Here is a 27,689-nt window from a genome sequence, read left to right as displayed (position 1 = left end):
GATGCATGCACTCTGCCTCATATGCTGCCCATGCACACACCAAGGGCCTATCATACAAACGTATACGAGAAAATTAGGTCGTACAGATAGCCTTAATTTAGATACAGAAACACACACACAACATAGGAGAGTTATTTCTGGGAGCTTGGACATACTAAGGCGGTGAACGGACTCCGTTTGACTAGCTAAACCTGAAGACAAACGGTAGGACTGATCAAGAACAGCAGAACAGCTCCAGCTAAAGGGAAACTGTATGATGGATTTCTGTGTTCGGAGGTGTATCCTCGATTTTTTCCAGTGTGCGGTAGAAGTAGTGAAAGTTTGTTGTTGAACGCATGTTGAGTGAGCGTTGTGTTACAGTCTGAGAGCAGTGTCACTGCAGCAAGCAGGGTTAGGTAATGTACAATACTACATGCAAACACGTCATTGGAGAATTCAATCATTGCAGTTCCTGCCGATAAGATCAGTGGTTTCTACTGACCAACACAGAACCCAACCATGGGGTTCACAATAAGGCTGTATAGGTCACTATAAATGTGTGCCAAAACAGTTCATATGCTTAAAGTGACAGCAGTGTTACCACTAGATTACCCTAAACCACATATGTCAAAGTCAAGGTTCGCCAAAAGGTTTTGTGTGACCCTTTATACTCTAGAACAAGGTTGCTCAATACGTCAATCGTGGGAAGGTTTTGCGTCGACCTCGGCAGGAGGCAGCAAACTAAACGCCGTGCTCTCATTTATAGGCGCTCTCATTTAAAACGACATAGTTGGCATTTTAAAGTGTTTGTTTTACTCATTGTGGTGGAGGTGCACGTACATTCTTGGATTTGAACTGTGAAGCCCGTCTTTGGCAGGACATTCCTATATGGTAACCTATTAGAGTACATAATAAAACCACCCTTGTATTGCCGTAGTAGTTTTGGAACATATTGTATTAGTTGTGGAATTAATCTTGGTGTACAAACCCAAATTAAATCTATCTAATTGATATTTATGTATTATGATTGTTTTATGGAGAAAATAAGATACCCTTCAAAAGTCTAACTCTTTTAGCATGTAATCAGTAAAGATGTTGTTGATATCTTAAGATATCAAAAATTAATTTCACTAGGAAAATTACTTTAGTCAATTATGTGCATTAGGTTTTAATCTCCCGATATAGAATCAAGATTCAATGACTAAAATAAAGGTAACACATACAGTATCTGCAGCATATGCCAGAATATATAGATTTATATTAATTATCTTTATTTCAGTTACATCAACCCACATGGTCGTATTCTTTAAACCAACCATGGTTCCTGCAAAATGCATCCTGTGTGTAGTTCAGGGCTCAACTGATTTATTACAAAAATAACATTCAGAATATTTAAAATGCAGTTGCATCAGCTACAGTTCATTAAAACACATTTTTCTGAATTAGAAGTGCCAAGTCATTATTCCATTTGTAAACATTTCTAAGAAGTTATGAATAGTGGGCATGCCTATTTGTGCTGAATACTATTCTTTATATTTTAAATTATATTTTAGGTTTTTATATGGGACATTTAAAATGGTGCCAAAAATGGGGAAACTCAGAGTGTACCTGCAACAAATAGAAAACACCAAAATGCACACAGCAAAAATACTATAACAAAAAGTAAAGCTAGAATATCTGCAATTGTGCAACAAATAGAAATGTGTGTCCTAAATCTTACAAGTGCAGTTAATTCTGTTTTATTTAAATGTTGTTTACATTTTTTATTTAAAAAGCCCAGGGATCTGTGAAGAGTACAGAAGTAAACATGTAGTTATATGATAAATTGGCTTGCCATACATTAACTGACCCGCTGACTCGACGCGTTGCAGAACAAATGTTCACTCCACCACATCTGCTCCAACCAGAGGGCGCCTGGCTGTGTAACCGTGGTTACTGTGACAGATGCATTATGGGATGCACACACGGCAGCTTCCAATGAAGGATTGTGCGAAAACAGAAAACGTTCACGCGAGGAAATCTTCAAAGCTTCGCGGTGTTACAGGAGTTTTCGGGATACCGCGGGAGGTGCTGCGACTCCGTGTGGACGTGTGTGTGTACTGCTGTTTTTATTCCGCCTCTTCAGGCAGCTTGAACGAGTCAACAAAGGATAACTCTGGCATTAGGAACGTTAACGCATCTATACCAGGTTTCAGTTCAACACAAATACAGGAAATGCAGGTTTTAAATCGGTATTTTAAAGAATTCGTTTATAATTAAATTGAGAAAGTCAAAATTGTTCTGTTTGACCTTTAGAATCCCTCTTCATGGTGGAGGATTTTTTTTTCATTGAGGTTTTCAGGAATTCCTTCATGCACAGATATCATAATGGTCTGAGACAACATGTCAATCAGGATGAGGTCCTAATTTTGACTAGGCCATTGCAAAACTTTGATTGTTGCTTTAGCTAATCGGGGAAAAAATGCACCGATCAGCCTTTTTCTGCCTGAAAGCTGATTTAGCTGACGCTGCTTTTTGTTTTTCCTGAAGATCATCTGATCTACCTGATTTTGATTTTGACCATTTTGAAATGATTTGACGTCATAAAAGACAAATGGTTATTTTTGATAATGGAAAAGTAGTTTTTTAATCTAATCGAAACTGAAGGAATTGCAATTTATACATCAAAGCATATCTCTCTAAACTTTATTTCATTCTTTAAACTAAAAAAAACGTTCCTGACGTTAGTCAACACACTCATGGACCATAAATATCCAGGGATTTTAGGTTTGATAGATTTCATAAATCAACAAATATAATATCACATTTTTCAGTGCTTGGCTTGTCGATCATCAGTCAGCCAGTCAAGACAAAATTGGCCAGTTTCAATATCTGGTCAATTTATTGGTTTTCTTTTCTAATATAATCTCGTTAAATGCTTATCTCACATATCAAAACATCAGTAGTTTTAGTTTCCTCAGCTTTAATTCTATTTTATAGAAATCAGGTAAGATTTTTGTGACAGATTTCTGCTCATCCCGCAGTAGAACAGCCTGGATTTGTGAACACTCAGTCAAGGCGTAGCAGCGTTGCTAGCGTTAGCGGCTAATAGGCAATGTCCAAACCAGGGATGAATACCGGGGTGGAGATTAGCAGCTGCCACTGGCCGAAAGCGGGTAAAAGTATGAAGCGGAGTGTAAATTGGAGCAACGCACCGCCACTGTGGCGGGTTGACAATTTGAACAGAACAAAAGAAAAAAAAAGCTGCATTCAGTTTGAACTTCTGTCCAGGGGAGGACTGGCCGTCTGGAGTCCAGACTGATGTACATAATGTCCTTATCGGGCGGCCCTACGCTGTCATAATTTAACAAAAAAATTATACTAAATCAAATTTTTATCGACCGCGACAGCCCATTGGTTGATTTTATTGACGGACATTGGGTTTATCCAATGAAATCTCTCAGTCCTCGTTGGCCCGCCCCTTTTTAATTTCCGGCCCTGGATGTATATTAAAGGAGAAATCTTACAACTGCTAAATTCTGACACCATCCCATTTTTGAATAAAAATACATTAATATCCTTTTATCAGCCATGTTATGTTTGATTTAAATTAATAGTAAATAGTTTGATTTGAATTAAACAGGGCTGCAAAAATCCAGTGACTTTTACTTAACAGCGGACGCGAGTTATGACATTTGGTAAAATAAAGTGAGTCACGTCCTGTTCTTGTTGCTGTAAATATGCACACAAAGTCTAGAAAAAAAACAAACTCAACAAAAAATTTAGAATATTGTTTATGCTTTAAAAAAGAACAAAAACCCAACAAAAAACAGGAAAACCTGCAAGACTCTTTATGGTTTTAATCTACAATGATTTACAGGTGCCTCTTCTAAAGACATTTGACTTTTTCTATAAAATATTGTGTGCTTAGTTTATTTTTGAGTAGGTAAAGTAGCTTTTGCAATTTTGATAGAAAATGCAGTTTGTGAGCCTCGATGGTGCAAAATGCTTTAGACTGGAAGACATGTCTATATGCTGCTATTGGGAACCTTAGTAAGGACGAGCTGACAATACAGATATTTGTGTCCAAAAGGTTTTTAACAATTAAGATGAGCAGACTGAGAGACACTTTAAAAAAAAAAAAAAAAATTCTCAAACTCTGACATCTCACTATATCCTTTAGATTAAATCAATCCAACCTGTCTGGTCAGAACCGCCGCAGCCGCCATGCCCGGTGACGATAAACCACAACAGGTCCGGCAAAGGAAGAAGAACAAAAAGTCCCGATCCAATAGGAAGAGTCCTACTGGGAGTCCCACTGCTCGTCTTCCAGACGTCCTAGATGCACAAGATGACCTCATATCATCCCAGCTTCTCCAGCCGTCCCCTAAAAAGCTGCCAGAGGAGAGGCCCAAAGTGGAGGAGGAGTCAGCCATTGCGATCTGTCTCCAGGTGCTCTTCCCCTACCTGCTGGCTGGGATGGGGATGGTGATGGCCGGCATGGTGCTGGACAATGTACAGGTTGGTTTAGAATCCAGCAGAATCTACATCTCTTTATGAGTTACATCAACATTTATTTTCCCTTTGGGATCAATAACACATTTTGAAATCGAATTAAATGATTTAACAAGGAGAATAATTACTTTTTCACATCACAAGCGTTTAGCTTGTGTATCTGTCATCCCTTAATAAACAAAATCATCATTTTGCAACTGCATTTTGTATATACTCAGGTTGTGTTTGTCTAATTTTAAAACTGGGATCAGGAGAAATGTGTAAGGGACCAAATACTTTGTTTCACCACCAAAACATCCCACAAATGTTTTGGTCTCATTTGTGGGATACCACCAGTTCACCACTAACAATAGGAATTTAGCTAATTGCCATTGTGTTTGTTCACCGCAAATTAGAGGTAAAAACACATTGCTTCTGGCGTGTAGCAGTGTATGAGATTTGGCAGTTCTGCTGAAGTCATTATTTAAACACACTAAGCATAAAATTATTGTTTATTTATATAGTAGTTAAGTAGCTCATGAGTAGCTGTTACCATTAATTTATGGTTATTCTTTTAATGGAAATAGCTGCTTTTCTGAATCAAAGTTAACATTCCATTTAGTGTTCTGTGGTGCTTTTACTCAGCTGATCAAAGCTGGGATATTAAGATAGCAGCGTTTGGTTACAGACTGTACAATAAGGCAGTGAAGGTGAACTGTAGTGCAGTGCAACCCTTCCTTTTCCAGGCATCACTTTTAATGGTGTTAGAAGTTCTGCTGCTGGTTTAAAAGCCACTTCCTTCTCATCGTGTGTTCAGACGTTCTGGGCAGAATGACCAAGCAGAATCCAGACTGTTTGGGTTCAGAAAGGCTTTTACTGTTTCCTTCCATAAAATATCTCTGTGTTTTATGGGTGCTGTCCCTTATGTCATTAACTACAATGTATTAAGGCCATTGTATATTGAAAAAAAAAGAGAAATAAATTTCCAACAAAAAACTCCAACATTTTGGGGATAATCTCAGAAATTTTCTAGAAAAATATAAGAAAAATCAGACTAATAAATTTTGAAAATTTGCTAAAAAGAATCTCTGAAATTTTCATTAAAAAAAACAACTTTTCAAACTCAAATATTTCCACATTTTTATTTCTATAATATCTTAGAGATTTTTTTTGGCTGAAATTTTCTCCTCTTATTTTTTCCACCCACCATGAACATAACACGTACATGAACACCTGCAGCTCACAGTTTCATGTAGAACATGGTCTTCTAGCAGGATTTACAGCTCGATAAATTCATACCTGACAAATACAGTAAGACGAAGGAGAGTCACAAGTTGAATGAGAACAAGTAGAACGACACATCAATAATGTTGATGATATTATGTGATGGTGACTTGGAGGTCTGAACAGAGTCTACAGCTCAATGGGAGAAATCCCAGACTGACCACTGACAGGAGATGAGAATCAAGCGGCGTTGTGTAGGAAGGCGTTGGCCTGGCTGATGTTATCCAGCTGGATGGACTCACTGCCCTTGAAGCGAATAATCAATATAGATTAAAGTGGTTGAGTGAATAAAAATGAGAATGATGATGACATTGTGATGATGGGAAGATACAGACAATAGTGAGGAAAATGTGGATAAGTAGCCACTTATGTCATCATTTGCAGCATTCATTAATAATGCAGCAATCACGCCTTTTTAATGTTATGCCACCCCAACCACTAATAAACTTTTTTACAGTAAAATAAAGGAATCTCTGACATTTTGTTTGATTAGTAGTAGTCACCTCAGCGTCCCCAGCGTTTGGTCTGAAGCCAGCTGGTTGTAGGCAGTCAGACACATCACTGTCTGCTTCTCAATGTTCTGCCTCCTCTGTTTTCCTCTGTCTGTCCTGAAAAATCCTCTTCATCTGTTCATCATCAGCGTACAGTATCTGTTACTGCACTGCATGGATGGAGGCCTATCAGTCACGACTTTGGCTGAAAGCTCTCTGCAGACACTAAAGGATCCGACTGAAAGTAAAAAAAAAAAAAAACTCTAACTGTTTAGGGTTCTGATTTCAGAGAGTCAGATTAGCTAATTACACATTTGTTGTCATATATAACAATATTCTACCTTCATTTCTGACCCCAGGAGTTAAATTTGCTATTTTTATGTTTCTACTGTTCCTGTTTTTATCAAACTTAGGCAGCGCGACACAGATGATAATTGTTGTTGCTCAAAAGACATCATAATAATAATGATAATAAAAAAAACGCATCTGTTTGATTTCAATAGACCATTTAACATCACATAATTTTTACTCCTGGTTAATAAAAGCATCATTTCTTGTGGAAACTGCTGGGCTGAAATTAGCTCTAAACTTGTTAGCTAGGAAGCCTCCTAGAAGCCTGCAAGCGATAAATGCTTTACTTTGACAAACAAATTTAATAAAGACTGAGAGTTGGATGGACTTTGCCTATTAGTGTGGTTTTATTGCATATGGATTATTAGAGTGAGTAGTTCAAGTAGAAGAAGTAGCTTTTTTTCTGCAGGATGATAACATGTTGCTCTTTAAAATGATACATATTTCCATTTGGTAGCCAGGAAGCTAAATATTCCTTCAATAATCAAAAAACCCAGTTCTGTTAGCTTAAGCAGTGAGTTGTTCTCTTTATGAATTAAGTTTTGTTCTCGTAAATTACTGTGGCAACAATTATAGATTCACCGTCTGGACCTTTGGATTTCCAGTTTTTGTAAAGGTTTGAACTTCAGAAGTCCGATTCTGACTTCTGAAGTTCTTTTTACGTAATTCCTCATTTCTGTGGATTCTGTTGGAAACTTTATTTTTGCATGTAAAATAAACTTTCCCCCACAGAGCAGCTCTGTAAAAACATGTGGGAAAAGTGAATTTTACATCCTAAATGAGACACTTTGGTCACATCAATCCAAAGATAGGGTTGTCACCCCAAAAATATGGAGTCTTATTGCATATACCAGCATATTTATCTGCTTGATCAACTCCTTCCACATATGAAGAATGGAAGTAAAAATATAATTTCATTTAATATTGATCTGGTGCTTTTTATGCTTTTAGATCTATGAGAAACATCAGTTATATATCCCACTACGTATGTTTAAGTGGTAATTTCCTGTCATGAAATGGAAAGACTGGGAACATGTGTGATTATTATAACAGACAGGAATTAAGAAATATATCTAGAGTGAGCCAGCTGCTTCAAAAGTATGCAGCCAAAAGCTAGCTACTGATCTGAATAATGATAGGCTGGCACTAGCAACTGGGAGGATGATTTTGGTAAAAGAAAAATAATCTGCTCACTTGTGTTAGCATTGAAGAGGATAGTGACTAGCATGCAAAGGCTGGTCACCTTCTTAATCTGCTGTCCATTAGCACTGATAAGGCTGGTGCTAACATTGAATAAGCTAGTGTTAGCTTTGGCTAGGCTAACAATGGGCATGCTTAAGCTGGTAACCCACTGGATTGCTTTCTTCTCTTGCTATGCATTAGCACACATAGGCTGGTGTTAGCACTGGAGAGGCTAAAGACTAGCATACCTAGGACATCCACTTTATTAGACATGTAAAATTTTCTTTAAGAAAAACTTTATCAACAAAATGGTTGACAATAAATATCTGTGACATAATTTAAATACATTGATGTACTCCTGATAGAATACATCAATGTAATGTGCAATCCAGAATTACACAAACATAAACACACACAGTACTGTATTACACAGAGCTGATCTCGGCTTTAACCAAACAAACTGATTTACTGCACCTGCTGCTATCAAACCAGGACCTCCAGGAATCAGGGGGACATGAAAGATTCTTGAAAATTATAACTTACAAACTTTCTACTGTGATTGTGACAATTATCAATCCTCTACATTAACATCTAGAGTTCCCTATTACTGTAATACCAATTGTTCTGTGGAAGAAGTAGTGACTAAAAATAGAAAAAAGAAAATGGATAAAATAATATTAAACTCTGTAAGGTCCTATAAAGTACTATTATTAACATATTGTTACTGTGCAGCATGTCAGCCAGTGCTGTTCTGACCTGGAAAAGTGCTTCTCAAATCAGTTTTAGTTCTGCTGAGCTGCTGAAATGAGGTCAGAGTTTTGCTGTACACTGAGTGTGTTTCCTCGGTCTTGTGGCGTCGCACAGACTGAGAAGATGTGGATTCTGTGATGTGCACAAGCAGGTGGATATGAGGTAGCGACGGAAACAATTAGATGACTAGAAAGAATGAGTCACGATACGGGGAGAGCAAGATCAGAGCAAGGTGGATGAGAGAGGGAGCAATGCAAGGAAGGCCGTCCAATGTGGGGTTGGGGAGGTGTCACGTGGCGAGGAGGAGGAGGACTGGAGGCAGAGAGAGGAGGAGAGCGAAAGGGAAGCCAGTCATTTCCCTCCAGAGTTTGCACCGTCCACACAGCCCTGCCTCTTTCGTGCTACGTCACCACTGAGCAGGATACGCTGATGCCGACAGGAGGAAACAGGCACTCGTGTCTGCCAGAAGCCGGCTGCTCCATCCTCTCACCGGATCTTTCACCGGCTTCACAGAACTCCCTGGTTTCTCATTTTGACCCTTATTTTGAGCCTGGCCAAATCAGACAACAGACTGATTCGGACTCTTAAGACCTTCTGGGAATATGAATCATCTTCTGCCACAGAGCAATTGACATCAGTGGCGGGATACAGTTTTGCCTCAAAGATGGAGGTCAAATGTGTTTCAGACCGGGACAGGAGGATTTACAACTCAACTTAACAAACTCCCTCTGTGAAGTTAATCAAAGTGATCTGGGAGCAACAGGAGCTCAATCAGACCTCGTCGACAGCTGATGGATCGTCTTCACGCTCTCTGTCTGACATGTTGGAGTAAATTTATCTTTTAATCAAGGATTTAGACATTGATGTTTAGTGCCGGCGCTCGTTGAACGTCGTGACCTATAAATCAGAAATGGTGTTAATGAATGTGTTCCCCAGTAAGGCTGACAGATAGGTACGTCATCACTGCTGACTCACTACGTGGCCAAGAATGCCTCACTTACATGCTCTAAATTTAGATTTAAAGCCTCTAACTTTGATTTTGCCTGAAAAGATGGACTATTGATCAATTTCTCTCATCAGAGTTAAAGGCAAATTAAAGAGGTTATTAAAATCTTGAAACTTCTTGACACAGAACAGTCATTTTTCTACTAGTCAAGTTGTTTGGCAACATCACTAATCAATCCTTAAATCCCCAAAGTGGCCTTGTCCTATGAACAAGAACAAGATTGTTTGACTTCGTCTCTGTTGACTTCTTTGGACTACTGACCCAATCCAAGATTACTTTGGACATACAGGAAGGGAACATTACTCGTGTTTTGCTTGAAGTTTCTCTCAATATGGGATATCTTATCTCAAAGTGACCGCCAGACCCCCATCAACATGGTGGTGACTCGTCTTGAGTTGGAGCTTCGCTACCAGGACAAGAAGCTCCGTGGCGTGACATGGAAGCTGACGCGATCTGAACATGGTTTCCTGCCAGAGAGCTCCTGGCTCATCGCGGCACAGGTTATGGTGCCCTACCTGATATCGGGACTCGGAATGGTCTCTGCTGGGATCCTAATGGACCTTATGCAAGTATGAAATAAACTTTAGATATGAATTTTTCCTTTTTGGGGGATGATAAATTGATACACAGCGTACAGTCGAAATGTTTCCAAACTAACTTTATTACGGTGCCGGTACACCCGGTATTTGGAAGAGTTTGGGACTACAGACGCCCACGAACAACTGAATTTGTGAATACATGAGACCCCTTCTAAAAACACTCATAAATGATATGACGGTCCATGTTTTTGTGTTAAAAAATGCCACAAGTTAACAGAAAATGTGAAAATATGACTGGGTGATTATGTGTTTTTGGAAGACATTACTGGCAATACTTCAACACCAACTACTGAGTCTTAAAAAACTCTATGCAAAGTAAGTTAGTAATCAACCAGTGGATCTTTAAACAAGCAATGGAATGATGGTTACATTTAAAAGTAAAATAAAATAAATATCTTAAATGGACAATGATGAGTAAACATTTTTTATGCTTGACTAAATATTCAAGCATACAAATGTGCTTGAATATGTACAAAATTTACACATTTATTGTATGAAGTTTTATTGTGTTTTTCTAAATCCTACTGTTTAGTTTAGTAATGTCTGCTGCTTGGTGCACTGTATGGATTTGCTCGTTGTGTTTGGTTGTTATTTATCTAACTGAATACAGTGTTTGAAGGATATAATCTGATTGGATAAAAAAAGACCTGTCTGTGATTGGCTGGTGCTGTAGCTCATTTGCATGCACTTTACCAATTAGCAAGTGCAGACGCAGAGCCAAGCGCAGTCCAGAACATGCAGGGAGGACATATAAGCTCATCAGTCTCACTGCGCACCCAACAAAACCGCTATAAACGCTACTGTAAGTCAGCCTCCTCAGTCTTTATAGCTGGGCTTTTAGAGGTCCGCACTGAGCATGTGCAAGCTGAGCATATCATATTCTCTGAAAAGACAGTCTTTGTAGAATGATTACACAAATGCCGGTACGGCTCTGAAAGAACAGCTTCCGAGTGAACTATTTTGAGTGAAAGGTGGCGCGTGAGTTAATTGTGAGTCAGCTCAAAAACTAGCTTAACCTGACTTTACTGTCACTGCTACTGGCGTATAAGAAAACCTATTTAGAATAAATAAACAAATGACACTTAGTCTGGTGGAGGCTGGTCAAATTAAGTCTGGCAGCCTGCCAGTCCTACAGTTTATAGCCCTATCATTTACAAGGGAAATTTATAGGGGGGGAAAAAGAAAAAAAAAAATATATATATATATATATATATATATATATTTCATTGATCATAAATGGACAAGGATCAGTCAGATTCTTCCTGCCCACATTATCACCATCCACAACTCTTTGATGATACCCAGATAATATGAGGAACAACAACATTTAGCTTCCCTTTGGGATACATAAAGGATTTTTGAATTGAACTGAATTTATCAACTGTTTAACCTCAGTTTCACTTTTCCTTGACTTTTTCTATTTAACCATCTTAGAAACATATTCCAACAGCTGCACACATTGTTATCATTTCTACAAAAATCAGACTATGTTTTACCATATACAGGTTTCAGGACAAACTAGCTCATTTATGCCTATGTTGCATTTTCTATTCAAGCCTGTTTCTGTGTTGGTCTTTCTCTGCCTTCATAGTTTTCATCCAATTGCAGACTGTTTCCTTTTCGCTGTCCCTTTCTCCTCCCTGACCATCATTTCTTCTTTTTCTGCTCATATCTGAATTATTTAAGGATCTTGGACCTGCCAACACTCAGACAACATCAGCCTGACTCCCTACATTATAATACTCATCAACCCAGAAAGTAGGCCACTGGGTTAGCTTAGAATATCTTCTGGCATTATGACTTATTTGACTGCATCAGGTCCAAATAAAGATATTTGGTGATTTTATTTTGTGTGTGTACTACGTTGCTCTGTAACTGTTTGAAATCCAGTTTCCCATGTGAATTGTGTTCCAGCACTGGGAGGTGTTCAAGGTGATAACGGAGGTTTTCATCCTGGTTCCGGCTCTCGTCGGCCTCAAAGGAAACCTGGAGATGACCCTGGCTGCTCGGCTCTCCACCGCCGTAAGAACAAACCGCTTTTCTTCTAATTCTAGTCATTCAGCTCCAGATCCGTCCTGACACACCCTCATGGTGAGATTCAACCGGGCATGAAGTTATGACAGTATGATGAGATCAGAATTCTGTCTCCAGTTTCTGACATTTTCTCCATATTCTAACTTTAAACTCAGAATTTTCTAAAAAAAACTTTGACTTTAAGATCATAATTCTGTCCTTAAGCTCAGAATTCTGACATTTTTCTTTGTAATGTGACTTTAATCTCAGAATTCTGACTTTTTGAATTCTGAGATTAAAGTCAATTTTATTTATTTATTTATTTATTTTCAGTTGCCTAAATCATCATTCATACAAACATAGCATATGGTTCAAAAACAATCATTTCCATGACATTGAAATAGATGTGAGTGTTTCCTGTCGGTTGCAGGCCAACACGGGCCAAATGGATGATCCAGACAAACAGTGGACCATGGTGTGCAGCAACCTGGCTCTCATTCAGGTAACATCCTCCGCATAGGCGGCGCTGCATGTTTCTACGCTTTGATCGGAAGATAAAGACGGGACGTGATGAACTGTGCAGGTCCAGGCCACGGTGGTGGGCTTCCTGGCGGCAGTGGCAGCCGTCTGCTTGGGTGCAATCTCCAGAGGAGGAGTAGAGCTGGACCAGGCGGCCGTCCTGTGTGCCAGCAGCATCACCACTGCCTTCGTAGCTGCTCTGTCCCTGGGTATGTGGGGATCATCTAAACCACAGATCTGTTTAGTCAACGGGTGTGTTTGTTTGGCTGCTTTATGTTCAGAGGTCAGCTCAGTGCTAAACACTGGAGCTGCCATGGTGATCTCATTCACCGTGTGCATTTTTAACCCTTTGTAGCTAACCTAGGGTAACCCTGACGTGTCTATCATACTCCTGATAACCTTTTACACATAAGCTTTTCTCAGCTTGTCTTGGATTTTAGAAATGTTTTGGTCCATAGACACTTTGCATGATTTTGTTAACATCCAGAAATTTTACGCACGTGCCTAATGCTGGAGGGCAAAAAGATGATACTTTTACTCCCCATCCATATCCGCGTCGCCGCGGTGGAACGATTCTGTTAACTAAATGAAGACGAAGCTACGATTCTTTTAGTGTAGTTCAACACAGAAAAGGGAAACGTGACGTAGAAAAAAAACATTGGAAATAACTCCAAACCACTCGTTCTTCTTTTTTTAAATGTTAGCTACGCTACATGCAGATCAATTGCCATGGCAACTGACAACAACACCACAATATGTTTCACAGGCAGCATTACTTTTATCAACTCTGACAGGTTTTCACCAACCTGATAAAAGCTTTTCCCAATTTCTGCTGTATGTAAACCTCATTTGAAAGTTAGACTTTTGCTTCTGCTCTGCGTGTGTCTGCCTCCCATGCAGGCCTGGTGATGATCGGAGTGATCATCGGCTCCAGGAAGGTGGGAATCAACCCGGACAATGTGGCCACGCCCATCGCCGCCAGCCTGGGGGATCTGATCACGCTGTCCCTGCTGGCCGGGGTCAGCACCACGCTCTACCAGTACAAAGGTCAGAGACTCAGAGCTTCCTCTGGACTATTCCGGATCACACCACAAGATGGCAGCATCAAGCAGGTTTCATTTCAGACAGAAACATGACTGCACTGAGCTGTGTGTCAGTGAAGTAGAGCATCAAAAGTTGATCTAAAATAACAATTCAGTTCAAGTTAAGTCTGGTGTTAAACAGGTTTACTATGCAGAGTCAGTTTAATTTCACAGTTATTACATAATACTAATAAAATATTTATTTTATATTATGTTATGACCACACTATAGCTTACATATTAATGGGTAATATTGTTGTAACTATTTATTGGAAAGTTAAGTGGAAGAAAAAAGTATAATTGATGTATTAGAACTGCACTGACCCACATGCTGGTAACGATCCTAGCGCAGATAGATGAGCTCCGGTTTGGTTTTGTGTCTTTGGACCCTCAGACCTCTGGTACCTGTCCCCCTCGGTGTGCCTGCTCTTCCTGGCTCTGATCCCGCTGTGGGTGGTGTTGGCCCGACAGAGTCCGCAGATCAAAGAGGTTCTCCGCTCTGGCTGGCAGCCTGTTATAGTAGCCATGTCCATCAGCAGGTACAGACGACATCTACAGCTGATTCATTTCAGGCATGTAAAGCTGAAGCTGCAGCACTGAGCGGAAGTTTTTAACCTCTGCTTCGCTGACTTTCTTTGCACACAGTGTGCTACAGAGGAGTCAGGCTTTCTTGTAAATCTCAGTTATTTAGTTATTGTAAATACTTTAGCTGCTGTAAGTAACCTGAAGAAAGAAGACAGCGTTCTGAAAATGTTTCTGAAATAGACTGAAAATAAGAGACAAAAAAGCAAAGACCTGTAAAAATCAACTAACTATACCCAGATGAGGTCTCATTTTTAACACCATACTGTACGATGATTCATTTTACCTCATTTCTGTTGCAGTGACACTCAGTATCATTTTACCTCATTTTCGACAACACAATGTTCTATGTGTCAAAAAACAGTAGGTCAAATAAGTGATAGTTCAGTTTGATGTTTAAAATGAGCAAAAATGACTCAAAGTAGAGTCATTCTGGAAACTGGAGCTGTTTTTGATTTGGGTGATATGGCTTTATGTCCAGTGTAATGCCCAGCAGGGGGCGCAATGAGGCAAAAAATATAAATATATCAAAAACTAAAAGAAAACTAGAATATTTATACTTTTTAAAAATAATCTTAAATAGAGCGATCTTAACTCAGCTGAGTAATTCTTTAGTAAACCAACATTTTTCATGTTTCAGTTTTCATGAAACTTTATTTTTATTTGTGGAAACAGCTTTTCCAATGCTGTGCTAGCATCAAGACCACCTTAAGTTGAGACTAATGTAACAGAAACCTGTACTCATGTGTTTTACAATGCTTAAGGAAGTTATTAATTAATTCATGTCAGATCAATAAGATTTAGTTCCTTTTGCACAATGTAGAAAAAAATGAAAATTGACAAGATTTCCTGAGAAATAAAATTTTACAGAGAGTCATTGCATATAAAGATTAAGTAAAAATAATAAAAAAAAGAAATGAAGTACCAGTTACACAGTAAATGGACATGGTTCTGATTTCTCAGTGATTCTCTAATTGTTCAGTTTTGGGGGCCTTATCCTGGACAAGACAGTGAGTGACCCCAACTTTGAGGGGATGGCTGTTTTTACGCCTGTTATTAACGGTAAGGTTCTTTTCTTGTGATACCACTCCTCTGTTTTCCTCACCTTTTGGTAAATTGCTTGCTTAAGTTTTGACTTATGTTATTTCTGAACTCACAGGACTGATGCATTTAAAATGACTGTTGTTTTAAAATGAATTGAGAGAAACAGGAATTCAGTGGTGGGCACTAAAACGTTAGCTGAACTAATTCTAAAGCACTAATCATGAGCATTAGTTCTGCTAATGCTAAAGTGCTATACCAACATGCTATTTAGTGGAAGCTAATGCTAAAGCACTAAAGTTTCTCCAAAATTTATATTTTATACCATTTACTGTATAACAACATTGAACGAAACAGTTGTTTGCCTCATGAAAAATAATATATAACATTCAACAAAAAGCCTAAAGCAGAACAGATTTCAGGTATTTTGATGCCAATTTTTTTGTCAGAGTCTTTGATAGTCTGAATATAATACTTAACCTCATTGTAAAATGTGTCCAACATTTTTGGAAAAATTTATATAATATTTAGCTAGAAACAATAAAAGAGAAACTCAGAAGTTTTACGCATGCGTTTCCCAGTGAGGCCGAGTGAGACATATTCTCATAAAAGAATAAATTGTGTTTCTATATTGTGGATAAAGTGACAGATTCTGCCAAAAAGCATTAACCAAAGAACAGAAGCGCAACAGGAAGAGAACAACTGCAGGACAGGAATCACAAATCAAATTTTCTCTTGACTCTAGAATTGATATTCATCTTAGCAGAGTAGAATTTTATGAATATCTTTTTAGTAGGCGATCTCTTTAATCTTCTTAGTAATCAGAAATCATTTTGGAAGAATCCAGAGCGTCTCCAGCTCTCTGCCAATGTTTCCCTCTGAGATAGGGCTGATATGAGTTTACTGACAGGATGACTGAACCACTGTGTCTTAATATATTTTTCAAATATATTACATACGTGTAAATGAATTTCTCTACTGAATCCAGTTCTGGATATTCAAAACAGTTTCAATTTGCTGAAAGATGCTAACAAAATAATATTTGAATTATAAGCAGTGCATGGAAGTTTGCTAGAAAGATCCAGAAACTCTGAGCAAATTGGATATTATACTGAGATTCAAAATGAATTGAACTGATTTGTATTTTCTTTCCTCCTCACAATTATGCAGTTTTATGCCTAGTGCATAAAATTCCCAAGATATTTAGAACTTATGATTGTAATGTGACAGAATATGAACAAATTAAAAGGATGTAAATACTTTTACAGACATAATAACAATTCGTCTTAATACCCCAGCAGCGTTGGAGGACTGTCACTAAAGTAAAACAGCATCAAACTTCCAATTAGCATTAAAATGGAATAAAAATAACATTTGAGTTTGAAATAGTCCTGAGCAACAATCATAACCACTGAAAGAGCTGAAAGGAGCCGCAGCTTTAAGCTGCTGTGCCCTGCAATTCTGCCTCAACTCAAGCATTTCCTTTTTTTTGCCCCAACCTGATTTAAATTGCAATCGTGGGATGAACTGAAACCATATGTTGTCTGAGAGGCAAAAGAGAGGTCTAAAGTCATCCATGATGCTTTGGGAAACATTTGGCTCCAATATGAAAGCATGTTGAAGTCAGTGATGCTGAACCATGTAGAGTTGCTGGGAGGGAAACCGAAGGAGGCTTTAAAATCTCTGGAGCATTTTGAGAAGCTAAAACTACAGAACATGGATTGATCCTGCTGCTCCATCACATGGTTGGGATTCCTGAGCTGACTTCTGAAAGTCTTCTCTGGATTTTATTTAGGTGTATCAAAATATGGCATTAATTTCCTGCCAAAACGTTGCATACACATAAAACGTATTTTACATGTGGCCTTGTGTACAAAGTGAACTCTTCTGACATACGAAACAATTCTGCTCTCTGCGGTGAGTTTCTGCCAAAAGCCACGAAAAACATGAAGTAACTTTTGGCCAAAAGTGATTTTGAAAAAAACCCAATAAAACACTTGGCCTGGTTAAAAAAACCAGCTCCACGTTCTTACACCTAAAATAGCACAAATTGGAATTCTGAAAATAAATTAGCTTATTGTAAACACCCCAATTTTGAAAAAAAAGTTTTTTGATCAAATGTTTTCGCATTAGGGTGAGGTTGTTTTTTGGCCGTAATGAAATTAGTATACAAAACTGTAATGGAAAACTGCAAAGTCAACAGGAAGTGGTAGACGGATGATGACGCGGCATGCTACGTAGTAGAATAGAATAGAATAGAATTCAACTTTATTGTCATTGCACTGTCACAAGTACAAGCAACGAGATGTCGTTTGCATCTATCCAGAAGTGCTCTACGAGATATAATATTTATTTACAGATGTACAAGACTATGTATGTATGGACTATAAGGGGTTATAGCAAAAAGATATAGATATTGTGTATAAATATAAATATAAATATGGGAGCTGTATGCACAGATTATACAGAACATACAAGATATACAATGAAGCTAAAGTAATCATTACTGATTACTTCGTAATGAGTTTTCACCTGAAAATTCATGTGTGATTTTAGTTGAGTTTCTTGTTTAATGGAAACGCCTCAAAATTGTGATATCGTGTTTCTTTCAAAATTAGCAGAATATTATCAAAATCCTCCTCATATTTGTGATGGAAACAGCTCGTGGTTTATGTTTTTGTAACATTTTGGCAGGAAGCTAACTCTGTAGAGCTGAATATGCATTTTTGAAAATGTTTTTCATTCCATACCGTCATCCATGATGCTTTGGGATGACAGTATGTTGTTGCGTTGTCATCACATAAAATCGTAATTAAAATACATTGAAGTTTGGAACTATAAAGTGACAAAATATGTGGAAAAACAAATACTTGCATAAGCCTCTGGAGTTTCAAGTTGGAAAAAATGTGCTGAAGCACAAGTGAAGGCAAGTTAAGGGGAAAAAAAGAGGCCTGTAATGGAGCGGTTTGGCTGTGAGGCGATGCATGCAGAGATCCTCTGAATACAAGAGAGAAGTCGGTGTGAACCACTGATGGTGCACAGCCAGAGACCCACACAGCTGACAGGTCCTTTAATAACCAGCCACTCAGCCTGTCACTCGCTCTCATTTAGTTTCCACTCTGGTTCTCTATCCTTCCTCTCCGCTCAATTCCAAGTTTGCCAATCTGGTTCAAATTTCCTCTGATGTACTTATAAAACCAGGCAGATTTTTTTCCCCCCATTTTCCTAAAAACCCACCTGTCATTGTTAAAAGTTTGAGATCCTTGGAAATGTGTCTGACATAAATGTGTTAAGCTCAGAGACCCTTGTCAACAGCAAAATGAATATGACTATTAAAAGTTAGGCAGTGACGAGCTTAATAAATAATCTCAGACCAAATAAAGTCAGATTGAAAGACTAGAACTGCTGGCCATCTGTGGCACAATAAAACAACAAGTGAAAATGTCTTCTTTAATTCCGCTCAGGCAGTTTTATGCAGATGCCAGAGTTTGACACGTAATGATTTTTGCAGGACTGCAGCAGCGTTTAGGGCCCGTCTCCATACGGCAACACTCCACAGAGCAGGATTCAAACTGTTCTTTTAGGTTGTGTCTGGGGTCAGTCTTTGGATAAAATGTGATGTTAAGAGTTGCCTTTTTTTAAATTCTCTTAAGGTTTTTAAAAAATTGTTAATTCAGCAGAAACTATCAGAGATTTTGCGGCCAATTCCTGATCTGAGATTTTGTAAATGTGCTTTTGTCAGAAACAAGCCGAGGTGACAGAGCTCCTCTTTGTCACATCAAACATCCTCCAGTAAAAATAATGACAGCATATCTCATTTATACCACCAAGTATAAAAATGAAGTAATAAAATTATGCAAATATGTATGACATTACAGCAATAAAGAGAGGTACGAGAATAAAGTTGAAATGATATGAGAACAAAGTCATAATATTACAATTGGTAATATTATGTAATACTATACCTTCATTCTTATTATTAACTATTAACTAGAAAATAAATTACTTCTCTTTATTCCATCACTGTAATGCAATGTGTCTTTTTTTGTTTGTTAATCGTTTTATTAAATGTGCTGCCTGGTTGTTAGGAGTGGGTGGAAACCTGGTGGCCATCCAGGCCAGCAGGATTTCAACATACCTTCACTTCTGGAGCGCTCCAGGTGTTCTGCCCAGCAAGATGAGCCAGCACTGGCCCAGTCCCTGCGTCAGCTTCTTCTCTTCAGGTAGACTGACTCTTCTGGGCAGTGTCAATTAGATCGACGGTGTTTTACCTCTGAGTTTTTTATTTTATTTTCACCTGATAGATCAGTAAGGAATTCTCATGTTGGGATTCTTAACAGAACTCACATGACTAAAGACATATTTTTGGTGTCATTAGCATTTAATTGTGGTGACAAAAACCAGAATAAGACTGAATTAGAGAATCATTGATCAGGATTTTGTGACCAATGTATGATTTCCAGTTTTAACCTTCTAATGCCAACCTTGGTATTAGAAACTCATTCTAGTTTATCTTTGAGGACCATATTACTCATAAGGAGGCGCCCAGCTTCTTCATATTATTTGAAATACTTGGACAGAAAACGTAAAAAAAAATATAAAGAATCACAAAGAAAAAAAAAAACACTGCTGGAAATTGAGGCCCAATTGATGATGTATAATTTTTTTCATGTGGCAATTCAAACAGCCTGAAAAGTGAAACCAAGCTGTGTGTTAGGCAGCAAATGTTGTTTTTGTATTGAACAGACATGAGCCTCTGCTTTCATGTCCCATGTTGGAATATAAATACTCATGTAGGGCTGAAATGATTCATTATTGAAGTAAAAAAAAACTAATTTAGATACAGACAATGCAGACTCAAAAAATGCTATTTGTTGAAAACAAAATATATAGTCAGAGCAGTAATAAAGCCAAAGCTTAATTATATATATATATATATATATATATATATATTGTATATATATATATATATATATATATATATTTAGTAAAGATAAACATACTTTTGTCTGTAAATATGTTGTAGCCAAAAGTCCACAACAGGTATAGTTTTAGCTTCATTCAGTTCAAATTCACTAAAGGAAGGAATGTAATGGTATTGCATTTTATACCATAAACATTTTTTAAAAGGTTTAAAGATATTTGCATCTTTTAATGTAGTTCTTAATGTATTTCTAATATTGTATAAAACAGTTTAAGTGGTTAATGAAAAATCTGTAGAATGTGCCGTTTTTCATCCGGCTAATTGTCAGAATAATCAATAGATTAATCGACGACTAAGTAGCTGGTAGTTACACGTCTAGATTTATCTCCTCAACGACAGAAACTGCCCGTGTTTTTCATCTTGAGCAGCAGACATGGGAACATCAGGAAGATCAGTGGAAACTCAGCGAGGTGAGCAGAGGGAATAACGCTCCATCTTGTCTTTTGCGTCCCAGGAGTGAACTCTAAGTCGGCGCGTGTGCTGCTGCTGCTGGTCGTACCCGGGCACCTGGTCTTCCTCTACGCCATCTCTCTGCTGCAGGGAGAGGAGGCTCCTGTCACCACAGCCTTCACCATCTGCTACCTGTGTGCAGCTCTGCTCCAGGTAAACTGACTCAGCTGCATGCACACACTGGGCCTCGTTTATCAAAATCTGGTATAGACGGACGGGCCTGCAGCAACGATCCCCCATGCATCTGATTTTACACAATACGCAAAAATAAAAAACGATTTCCCATGAACCAGGTGAACCGAGAATCAGCCATCTGAGGTACGTCACATACTTTTCACAGTCCGATTAAAAATGGCTGCCATCACCTGTTACCCAACTGTGAGGTGACTGGTGCCCAGTGTTGGTGTTTGTTTGAGAATGTCAGCCACATTCTGAACCTAGAACAGCCTCAGATAGTTTCCACACACAGTGAAGTCAGTGACTGCTGGACAATTTTTGGTAATAAATCTCAGAAACCGGTGAATGGTTGTTCTTCTCCACTATCAGGAAAACATAAGCTTTATTTTTTTGTTTTTTTGCTCTATATTTTCCCAGTAACTTTGTTTAGTTTTCCAACCCTTTTTTTTCTAATCTTTTTGCAAAATCCAACGACATTAATCATTTGAACTTCAGTAACTTGCAACACATTCAACTTTTCCACATATTCTCACATTACAGCCTCAGATTTCTGTGCGTTTTGTTGAGCTTTATTGTGGTGGACCAACACAACGCAGTGCATAACTGTGAAGTGGGAAAAATAACAGAGTTTTTCAAATGTTTTAGAGGTAAAATTTTAAGTACGGTGGAAATGTGCAATAAGTCCCTTATAGTGAAGCATATTACTGTGAAAATGTGAATACAAGTACAGAAATTTGCATGCCATATGTTTTTCATATTTCCTGTTGGCCACCTGATGACAGCCATTACTCAAGATGGCCACCATTCTTGACATACAGTGTTGCCCATTTTCATGACTTGAATGAACCTTTTATGTGTTTAACATTAGCTTCCACTTGTTTTTTTTGTGTATTGGTTTAGCATTAGCAAAGCTAAATTTATTTTATATGTTTAGCATTAACACAGCTAAGCGCAGTCCTGCTAATGACCTCATTATTTGACTGATCTAATCAGCCCTGATCTAATCGGTGAATTTAGCCCTAAACTTAATTTTCCATGACATGGTGGCCATCTTGAAAAGTGGCCGCTAACAGTTTTTCTTGTTTGTTTGTTTTTCAATAAAGCTAGCCTCTGGGTACATCTGAGCCAACTTAGGTTCTTATATCCACATGTTAAAGATCTTGCTGAAATATTTGAACATCTGCTTCACTATTAATAAAATTCTCACTCCTGCTAAGGTTTGCCATATTGCCACTATAAATACTAACTAGAGGTTATTGTTTTGACTGTTCTACAGACTCTCAGAGACAATAATGGCTGTCAAAAAAAAACAAAAAACTAAGACAAGCTTTAACAGTTTCCCTCTGTAGCACTGAACACAAAACAGTTTTGTTGTTCCGTTCTGGAGGCCAGAACATGTTGATCTTCTGTGACTTTAATAACCTCCTGATTTCTTTCACCAACTTATGCTGTGAAACGTCTGAATTGATCCACTTGCTGGATGCTCACAAACTGGCATGTGTTGTAAGAATGTGGCTGCTAACTAAGGTTTTAATGGTAACTTTATTTTCAACTAGACTAAGAAAACGTCATTAATCTCAGTAGACGTTTCATTTGTAGCCTACCAGTTCGTACCTTCAACTCTAGCGTCAGTCTTCTAACCAAAATGACTAAATAATCAAACAAAACATATTTAGCTTATCATGAAAACCAGAAACCATTTCATAACGGCCACATTCTCTTTTTTTAAAGTTGAAAGAAAACAAGTAAAATGAAATTCATTCATCTGAGCAAGAGCATAGAACTGAAATGAATAGAATGGTCCTTATAGGCAATCTCTCTGCTTTAGTAGCTCATTGACATTTCTGACACCTTATGATTAAAAAAAATCCAAATCTAGGTTTGTCATATCGCCTCTCACTAGTATGAGTAAATTTTGAAGATGTGGAAAACTAGCAGAGACCTGCAACTGTATCCAGATCTAAAGATGGTTCTACTCAGGGCAGCTGGATACAAATTCATGCCACCCTTTTCAAATATTGATTTGTAGAAAAAAATAATTGTTGAGGTTTGAAGTTGTAACGTGACAAACTGTGAAAAAATTCAAGAATACTTTTTCGAGACGTACATCTCCAGTTGGGTATCAAATGTTACTTGGTGTGGACCGATTGAAGTTCTCTGGACGATCACAGATTTTTAAAAAGCCAACCTACCGATTCTTTGTTTTTTCTTTTGTCTGAAAAATCACTAAATAATACAGTGACAAAGTTGACTCTATATTGGTGGATAAGATCGCTTTCTCATGTCAGTATCAGCCAATCGCCAAGCTCCCAAAATTAAGGACATTTGGAATGATTTATCAATACCTAATAACTTAAACTCTCACTTATTAATACCCAAAACGCAGCCTGGTCTAAACTCTCCTTTGTTTTGTTGTTGTTTTTTTCAGGTAGCCATTCTTCTATACGTAGCCGATCTCATCGTCCGTCTGATGTGGAGACGAAGTCTGGACCCCGACAACTTCTCCATCCCGTACTTGACCGCTCTGGGGGACCTGCTGGGGACCGGCTTCCTGGCCCTCTGCTTCCGCTGCGTCTCAATGATTCACAGTTTGGGCCTGTGAAGTTTTTCGCACTAATCCCTGAACAAACGCTGAGATATTACCTGTCTTACTGCACCACTTTTTTTTTCTTCTAAAGCAATTTTGAGAGTTTCTCCAGATTTTGATCACTGAGCCAGTTCAAACACAAACCCAGGCCTTTACTTTCACTCTCTAGAGGAACAGCAGTCGAGTCTCTGCGCTGAGCGGTTGGCCTCAGTTTGGAGTTGGGTTTACAGAAAAGACTTAGAGCTGCCATCTTTAGGCGGGCCACTCTATGCATGTATGCTGGAGGACAAGCAAGTTGCTACACACTAATTGGATAGAATATGAGCGAAGAGTTCAGTTTGCGTTACGGCTCACATGTCCCGGTGCGTTAGGTCAAGTAGACGGGGATGTTTCTGTATCTCCTTCACAAGCTCTTATCTCATTTTAAAAAATCTAATAAAATTAAGAGCTCTATCATGACAGAAATGTGCAACAGAAGTTATATAAAACGAAAAAGGCCATTGAGGAAGAAATGTGAAATAAACAATGGATCATGTCAGATTTGTTCTTTAGTTGAAGATATTGATCACTGTTCCTTTAAATCTTTGTCCCTATTTTCCATCATGGCTGCATCTGTGGCTCTACTGGCTCCCTGCTCTACTCATGTCGCTGTTGTCATTCTTCTACGCTGTATTTCCCTCCGTAGTAACAACTTGGTTGAAATAAAATTCTTCAATAGGTCAGACTGGTACTTGACCACCATGTTTAAAATCCACTAAACCGCCGACTTCAGAGTTTGTGACGCACTAAATGTTGCTTTTAAATCAGTGGCAGTATCTGGGACATTTCTGGGGTCTGTTTGTGGCTCCTGGCAGCAGCTTTGTGCTTCTCATACTGCACACGTCTTTGTACAACCTCAACCCCGTAGTGCCAAGCTTCTTTGCACAGAATGTACGTAGCATTGTACGGATTAGCAACAGAAGTTGCCAGACACTCTCAGACAGTTTCAGGTCAGAGGGTCAGCGGCCCTCCATGTCCTCTACAGGAGTGGTCAACCAAACTGACCAATCTACCCCACAGTGAGAAGGTGAAACCTGTTTACAGACACAAAGAAGGAAGACGGACATGTAGCTGTTCTCAGAAAGGAAGAGCCGAGCAAAACTCAACGGAAGGAAACTTTTTGACTCATAAATGTTAAAGCACACACTCTTGTTTGTCACACGAAATGAAAAGTTTATTGTCTTTAGAGAAAGAACAGGAAACACTAAAAGTCAAATTAACCACTTTATCTTTATCTGATGAAACTGGGGATTTCTTCGTTATGTACAGCTTCTCTAGTTTCTGTTCTCTTTGCAGATTTATTTTTATTAACAAGTTCCAGTGAAACTTTGAGTGGGGAAAGACATTTGGCCTCACATGTTAGTGAACTTCCTCTGAAAGCAGAAGCTGGAGCTTCTCTAAAAAAAAGATCCATGTTTGCTGTCAACCAAACGAAGCAGGCAGCGTTCACAACTCCTCTGAACATCTCCTTGGTAGCACCTAAAAGTGAAAAAGAATCTGATTGGATGTAAAATTACTAAACAAGATAATTCAAGCTCATTTCACTGTACTTCTCCAGAAATCCAGTTCAAACGAACCGGACTTTCTAGGCCAACCAGTTCAATTATCGTGGACTAAACAGGACTGGTTTGAATTCATCCTAAATCAACAGGAAGTCATGTTTTTGTAGTTTCTCCTTGTTCCAAACAAGCCATGCTTTTATTTCGAAGGTTTACATTGAAGTCACAAATGGAAGGTTTGAGGATTCAGAACAGGGTATTAGAAATAGTTCAGCCTTTTCCCAGTGTAGCTACCAACAGAGTTTTGCTAAGACAACAATGACCTGGAACTGATTCCGTTTCTTTTTATTCTCTCATTATTCTCTGTTCCATGTAGATCTAACCTTTTCCATTTCATTTAAAACACTGAGAATGAGTTCACCTATTTCACCATCTGTACAACATTTTTATATTTTAGTTTTTTCTGCTGTGATTTAATTCATATAAAAACACTAAATCAAGATGTTTTCAGCTTTTGTTTGAGTGTTGACATGGAGTGTTAAAGAACCTTGTAGTTCAGTTCTCAGACCATTAAAATCTCATATGTTGACATACACTCTTTTTCAAAGATGCTTACAGAAGAAATCTAAGCCAGTTCTTACTTGACAGTGCTGTGAAAAAGTATTTAACCCTTTACAGGTTTCTGATTTTTCTACTTTTATGTTGTCAGAAATTGATTTCTTGATTGCCCAGGCAAAGTGAGTTAATTCATTATTTTACAAGAGATGTGATTCTATTTTCACAGAGGGCCAAGTTGGTTTGGATAGGTTTTCTTTCCTTAGTTAATGAAACTGCATTTTATATCTACTTATATTAATATTTGTTTGATCTTAAACAATTATTTGTGATAAAAACAAATTAAAAACAGCAGAAATCTGTAAGGGAGCAATGACTCCCTCACTACACTATACATTACAGTATTTGCACAAGTTTTACACTGAATTATTTTTGTAGATCTCGGGTCAGATTCTGGACTCATGTTTCCGTCCCATCGCCCTGCTGTTGTCCACCACCACGGCTGAGTTAGATTAACCTGCACTGGAACTAGGGCTGAGCCATAACTCGGAGTTAGAGGTTAATCAAATTTATTTGTTTTTGAGTATTTAATTGTAGAAAAATGTGATTTTTTTTCAGACATGCACTCCTTGGGTTCAGAGTCATGTGAGCTTTTAATTATCTGGAACTTGAATTTAGGTCAACTTACAGAGCAGACGACTGATACTAAAGCCAGTTTTCACAAATATTTTTTGTCATTTGTAATTTATTCTTGAGAAAAGAAGATGGGGAAAAAAACTATCACTTAAAATCAGAAATTTGGTATGAAAAAAAAAAGTTTTCTCCCTGCTCTAACGGGAAGGAAAATGATCAAAACACAATTTTTTTCAGTTTTTTTTTTGTTTGTTTGCTTTTTTCAGGTATGTTTGATATATGAAAAGTAAAAAAAGCATTTTTCTATGTTTGATATAGCTCTGATTTTGAAAGTACTGTTCAAGATTAAAAATTACTTATCTAGGCTAATTATGCAGGAAATATGTCAGCGGTATATTTTTAGATAACTTGTTTCACATGAGGCATTAAAAACTGCAGACATTTGACATCGCACACCTTCCACATGTGTGGAGCATGCTACAATTGCAAAATTGTGTTTTTTGACAAGGTTTTGCGCACATTTGCAATGGAAACACAGCTACTGATAATCTGCAGCAGTTTGCTTGTGTGTTTCACCCAACCTTACAGAGTGGGGTCTGCCACCTACAGGGTGGGAAGAAGAGTGAGAATAAGACCCCACTCTTATTCTGTGAGAAATAGTTCACTGCTATGTTGTGTTGTACCAGCATAAACATGTCTTTATAAACAGGGCTGGATGATCCAAACCTTATAATCAGAATACCATCAAATACGTCGATCTCAGTCATGCAGGAGATCCGTAGAGTTCTGGATTATTCTGTTAGTCGTTGATTCAGATGAGTTTTCACAAAGTTTTTTTTGTACCTCAAACATGCTTGTGTTCTGAACTTTTACCAGGATTATATGTGATATAAAAAATGTGTCCACACAATTGTTCTCCATATTTGAGAAATGGAAGAAAAACAAAGAACAAATTTCCAATTTTGACATCAACCAAAACACAGGACTGAAGGAATCTACAGAAAATATGAGAAAATTCTGGGGAAATATTTAGCTTGCTGCCAACTACATGTTCTGTGTGTTATTTATTTGTAATAGTTTCTGTCACATTACATTCTTGGATTTTTATGGTTTATCATCCAGCTCTGACTTAGAGTATAGAGTATGATTGTGTGATATTGAACTTGCACATAAACATGTTTTATAAGTAGTGATGCACCAGTCAGTCACAGCCAGTGATTGAAATTTGCCATTTTTTCCCTGACTGTCTCTAGTCAGTAGTTTATGTAGTGCAAACTGGAAAAAATGAATCAAAATGTAAACAAACAAACAAACAAAAAAAAAACAGACAAAGATCTGTTTTTTAAAATTATTTGTTAAAAAACAGATAAAGATCAATTCCCTTCATTTTCTGCTGGATTCAAAGCTACTGGCT

At 38.0% G+C, this 27,689-nt stretch overlaps 1 protein-coding gene across 6 annotated transcripts; it reads left to right on the top strand.

The window, feature by feature from the left end:
• Positions 1-19: 19 nt before the first annotated feature.
• Positions 20-25,974, top strand: LOC114147134 (solute carrier family 41 member 3-like). Of its 6 annotated transcripts, none has more exons than XM_028021809.1 (11): positions 20-204; positions 4,142-4,479; positions 12,030-12,137; positions 12,559-12,630; positions 12,712-12,856; positions 13,548-13,694; positions 14,123-14,267; positions 15,293-15,372; positions 19,440-19,574; positions 20,790-20,938; positions 23,391-25,974. In XM_028021809.1, the coding sequence occupies exons 2-11, from the start codon at positions 4,186-4,188 to the stop codon at positions 23,562-23,564; spliced, it is 1,449 nt and encodes a 482-aa protein (XP_027877610.1). In that variant the 5' UTR covers positions 20-204; positions 4,142-4,185; the 3' UTR covers positions 23,565-25,974. The 6 variants fall into 6 exon arrangements, with proteins under 6 accessions (XP_027877610.1, XP_027877708.1, XP_027877669.1 ...); XM_028021907.1 differs by lacking the exon at positions 20-204 and adding an exon at positions 1,843-2,046; XM_028021868.1 differs by lacking the exon at positions 20-204 and adding an exon at positions 1,843-2,067.
• Positions 25,975-27,689: the final 1,715 nt, after the last annotated feature.

The sequence above is a fragment of the Xiphophorus couchianus genome, chromosome 1 (assembly GCF_001444195.1).
Source record: "Xiphophorus couchianus chromosome 1, X_couchianus-1.0, whole genome shotgun sequence".
Taxonomy (NCBI): Eukaryota; Metazoa; Chordata; class Actinopteri; order Cyprinodontiformes; family Poeciliidae; genus Xiphophorus; species Xiphophorus couchianus.
This window is presented reverse-complemented; position numbering and strand designations above follow the sequence as displayed.

Coding starts and splice junctions, on each gene's coding strand:
- LOC114147134 (XM_028021809.1), top strand. CDS start 4,186: ATGCCCGGTGACGATAAACCACAACAGGTCCGGCAAAGGAAGAAGAAC. Junction 4,480..12,029: donor TGGTGCTGGACAATGTACAG/GTTGGTTTAGAA, acceptor ATTGTGTTCCAG/CACTGGGAGGTGTTCAAGGT. Junction 12,631..12,711: donor GCAACCTGGCTCTCATTCAG/GTAACATCCTCC, acceptor TGAACTGTGCAG/GTCCAGGCCACGGTGGTGGG.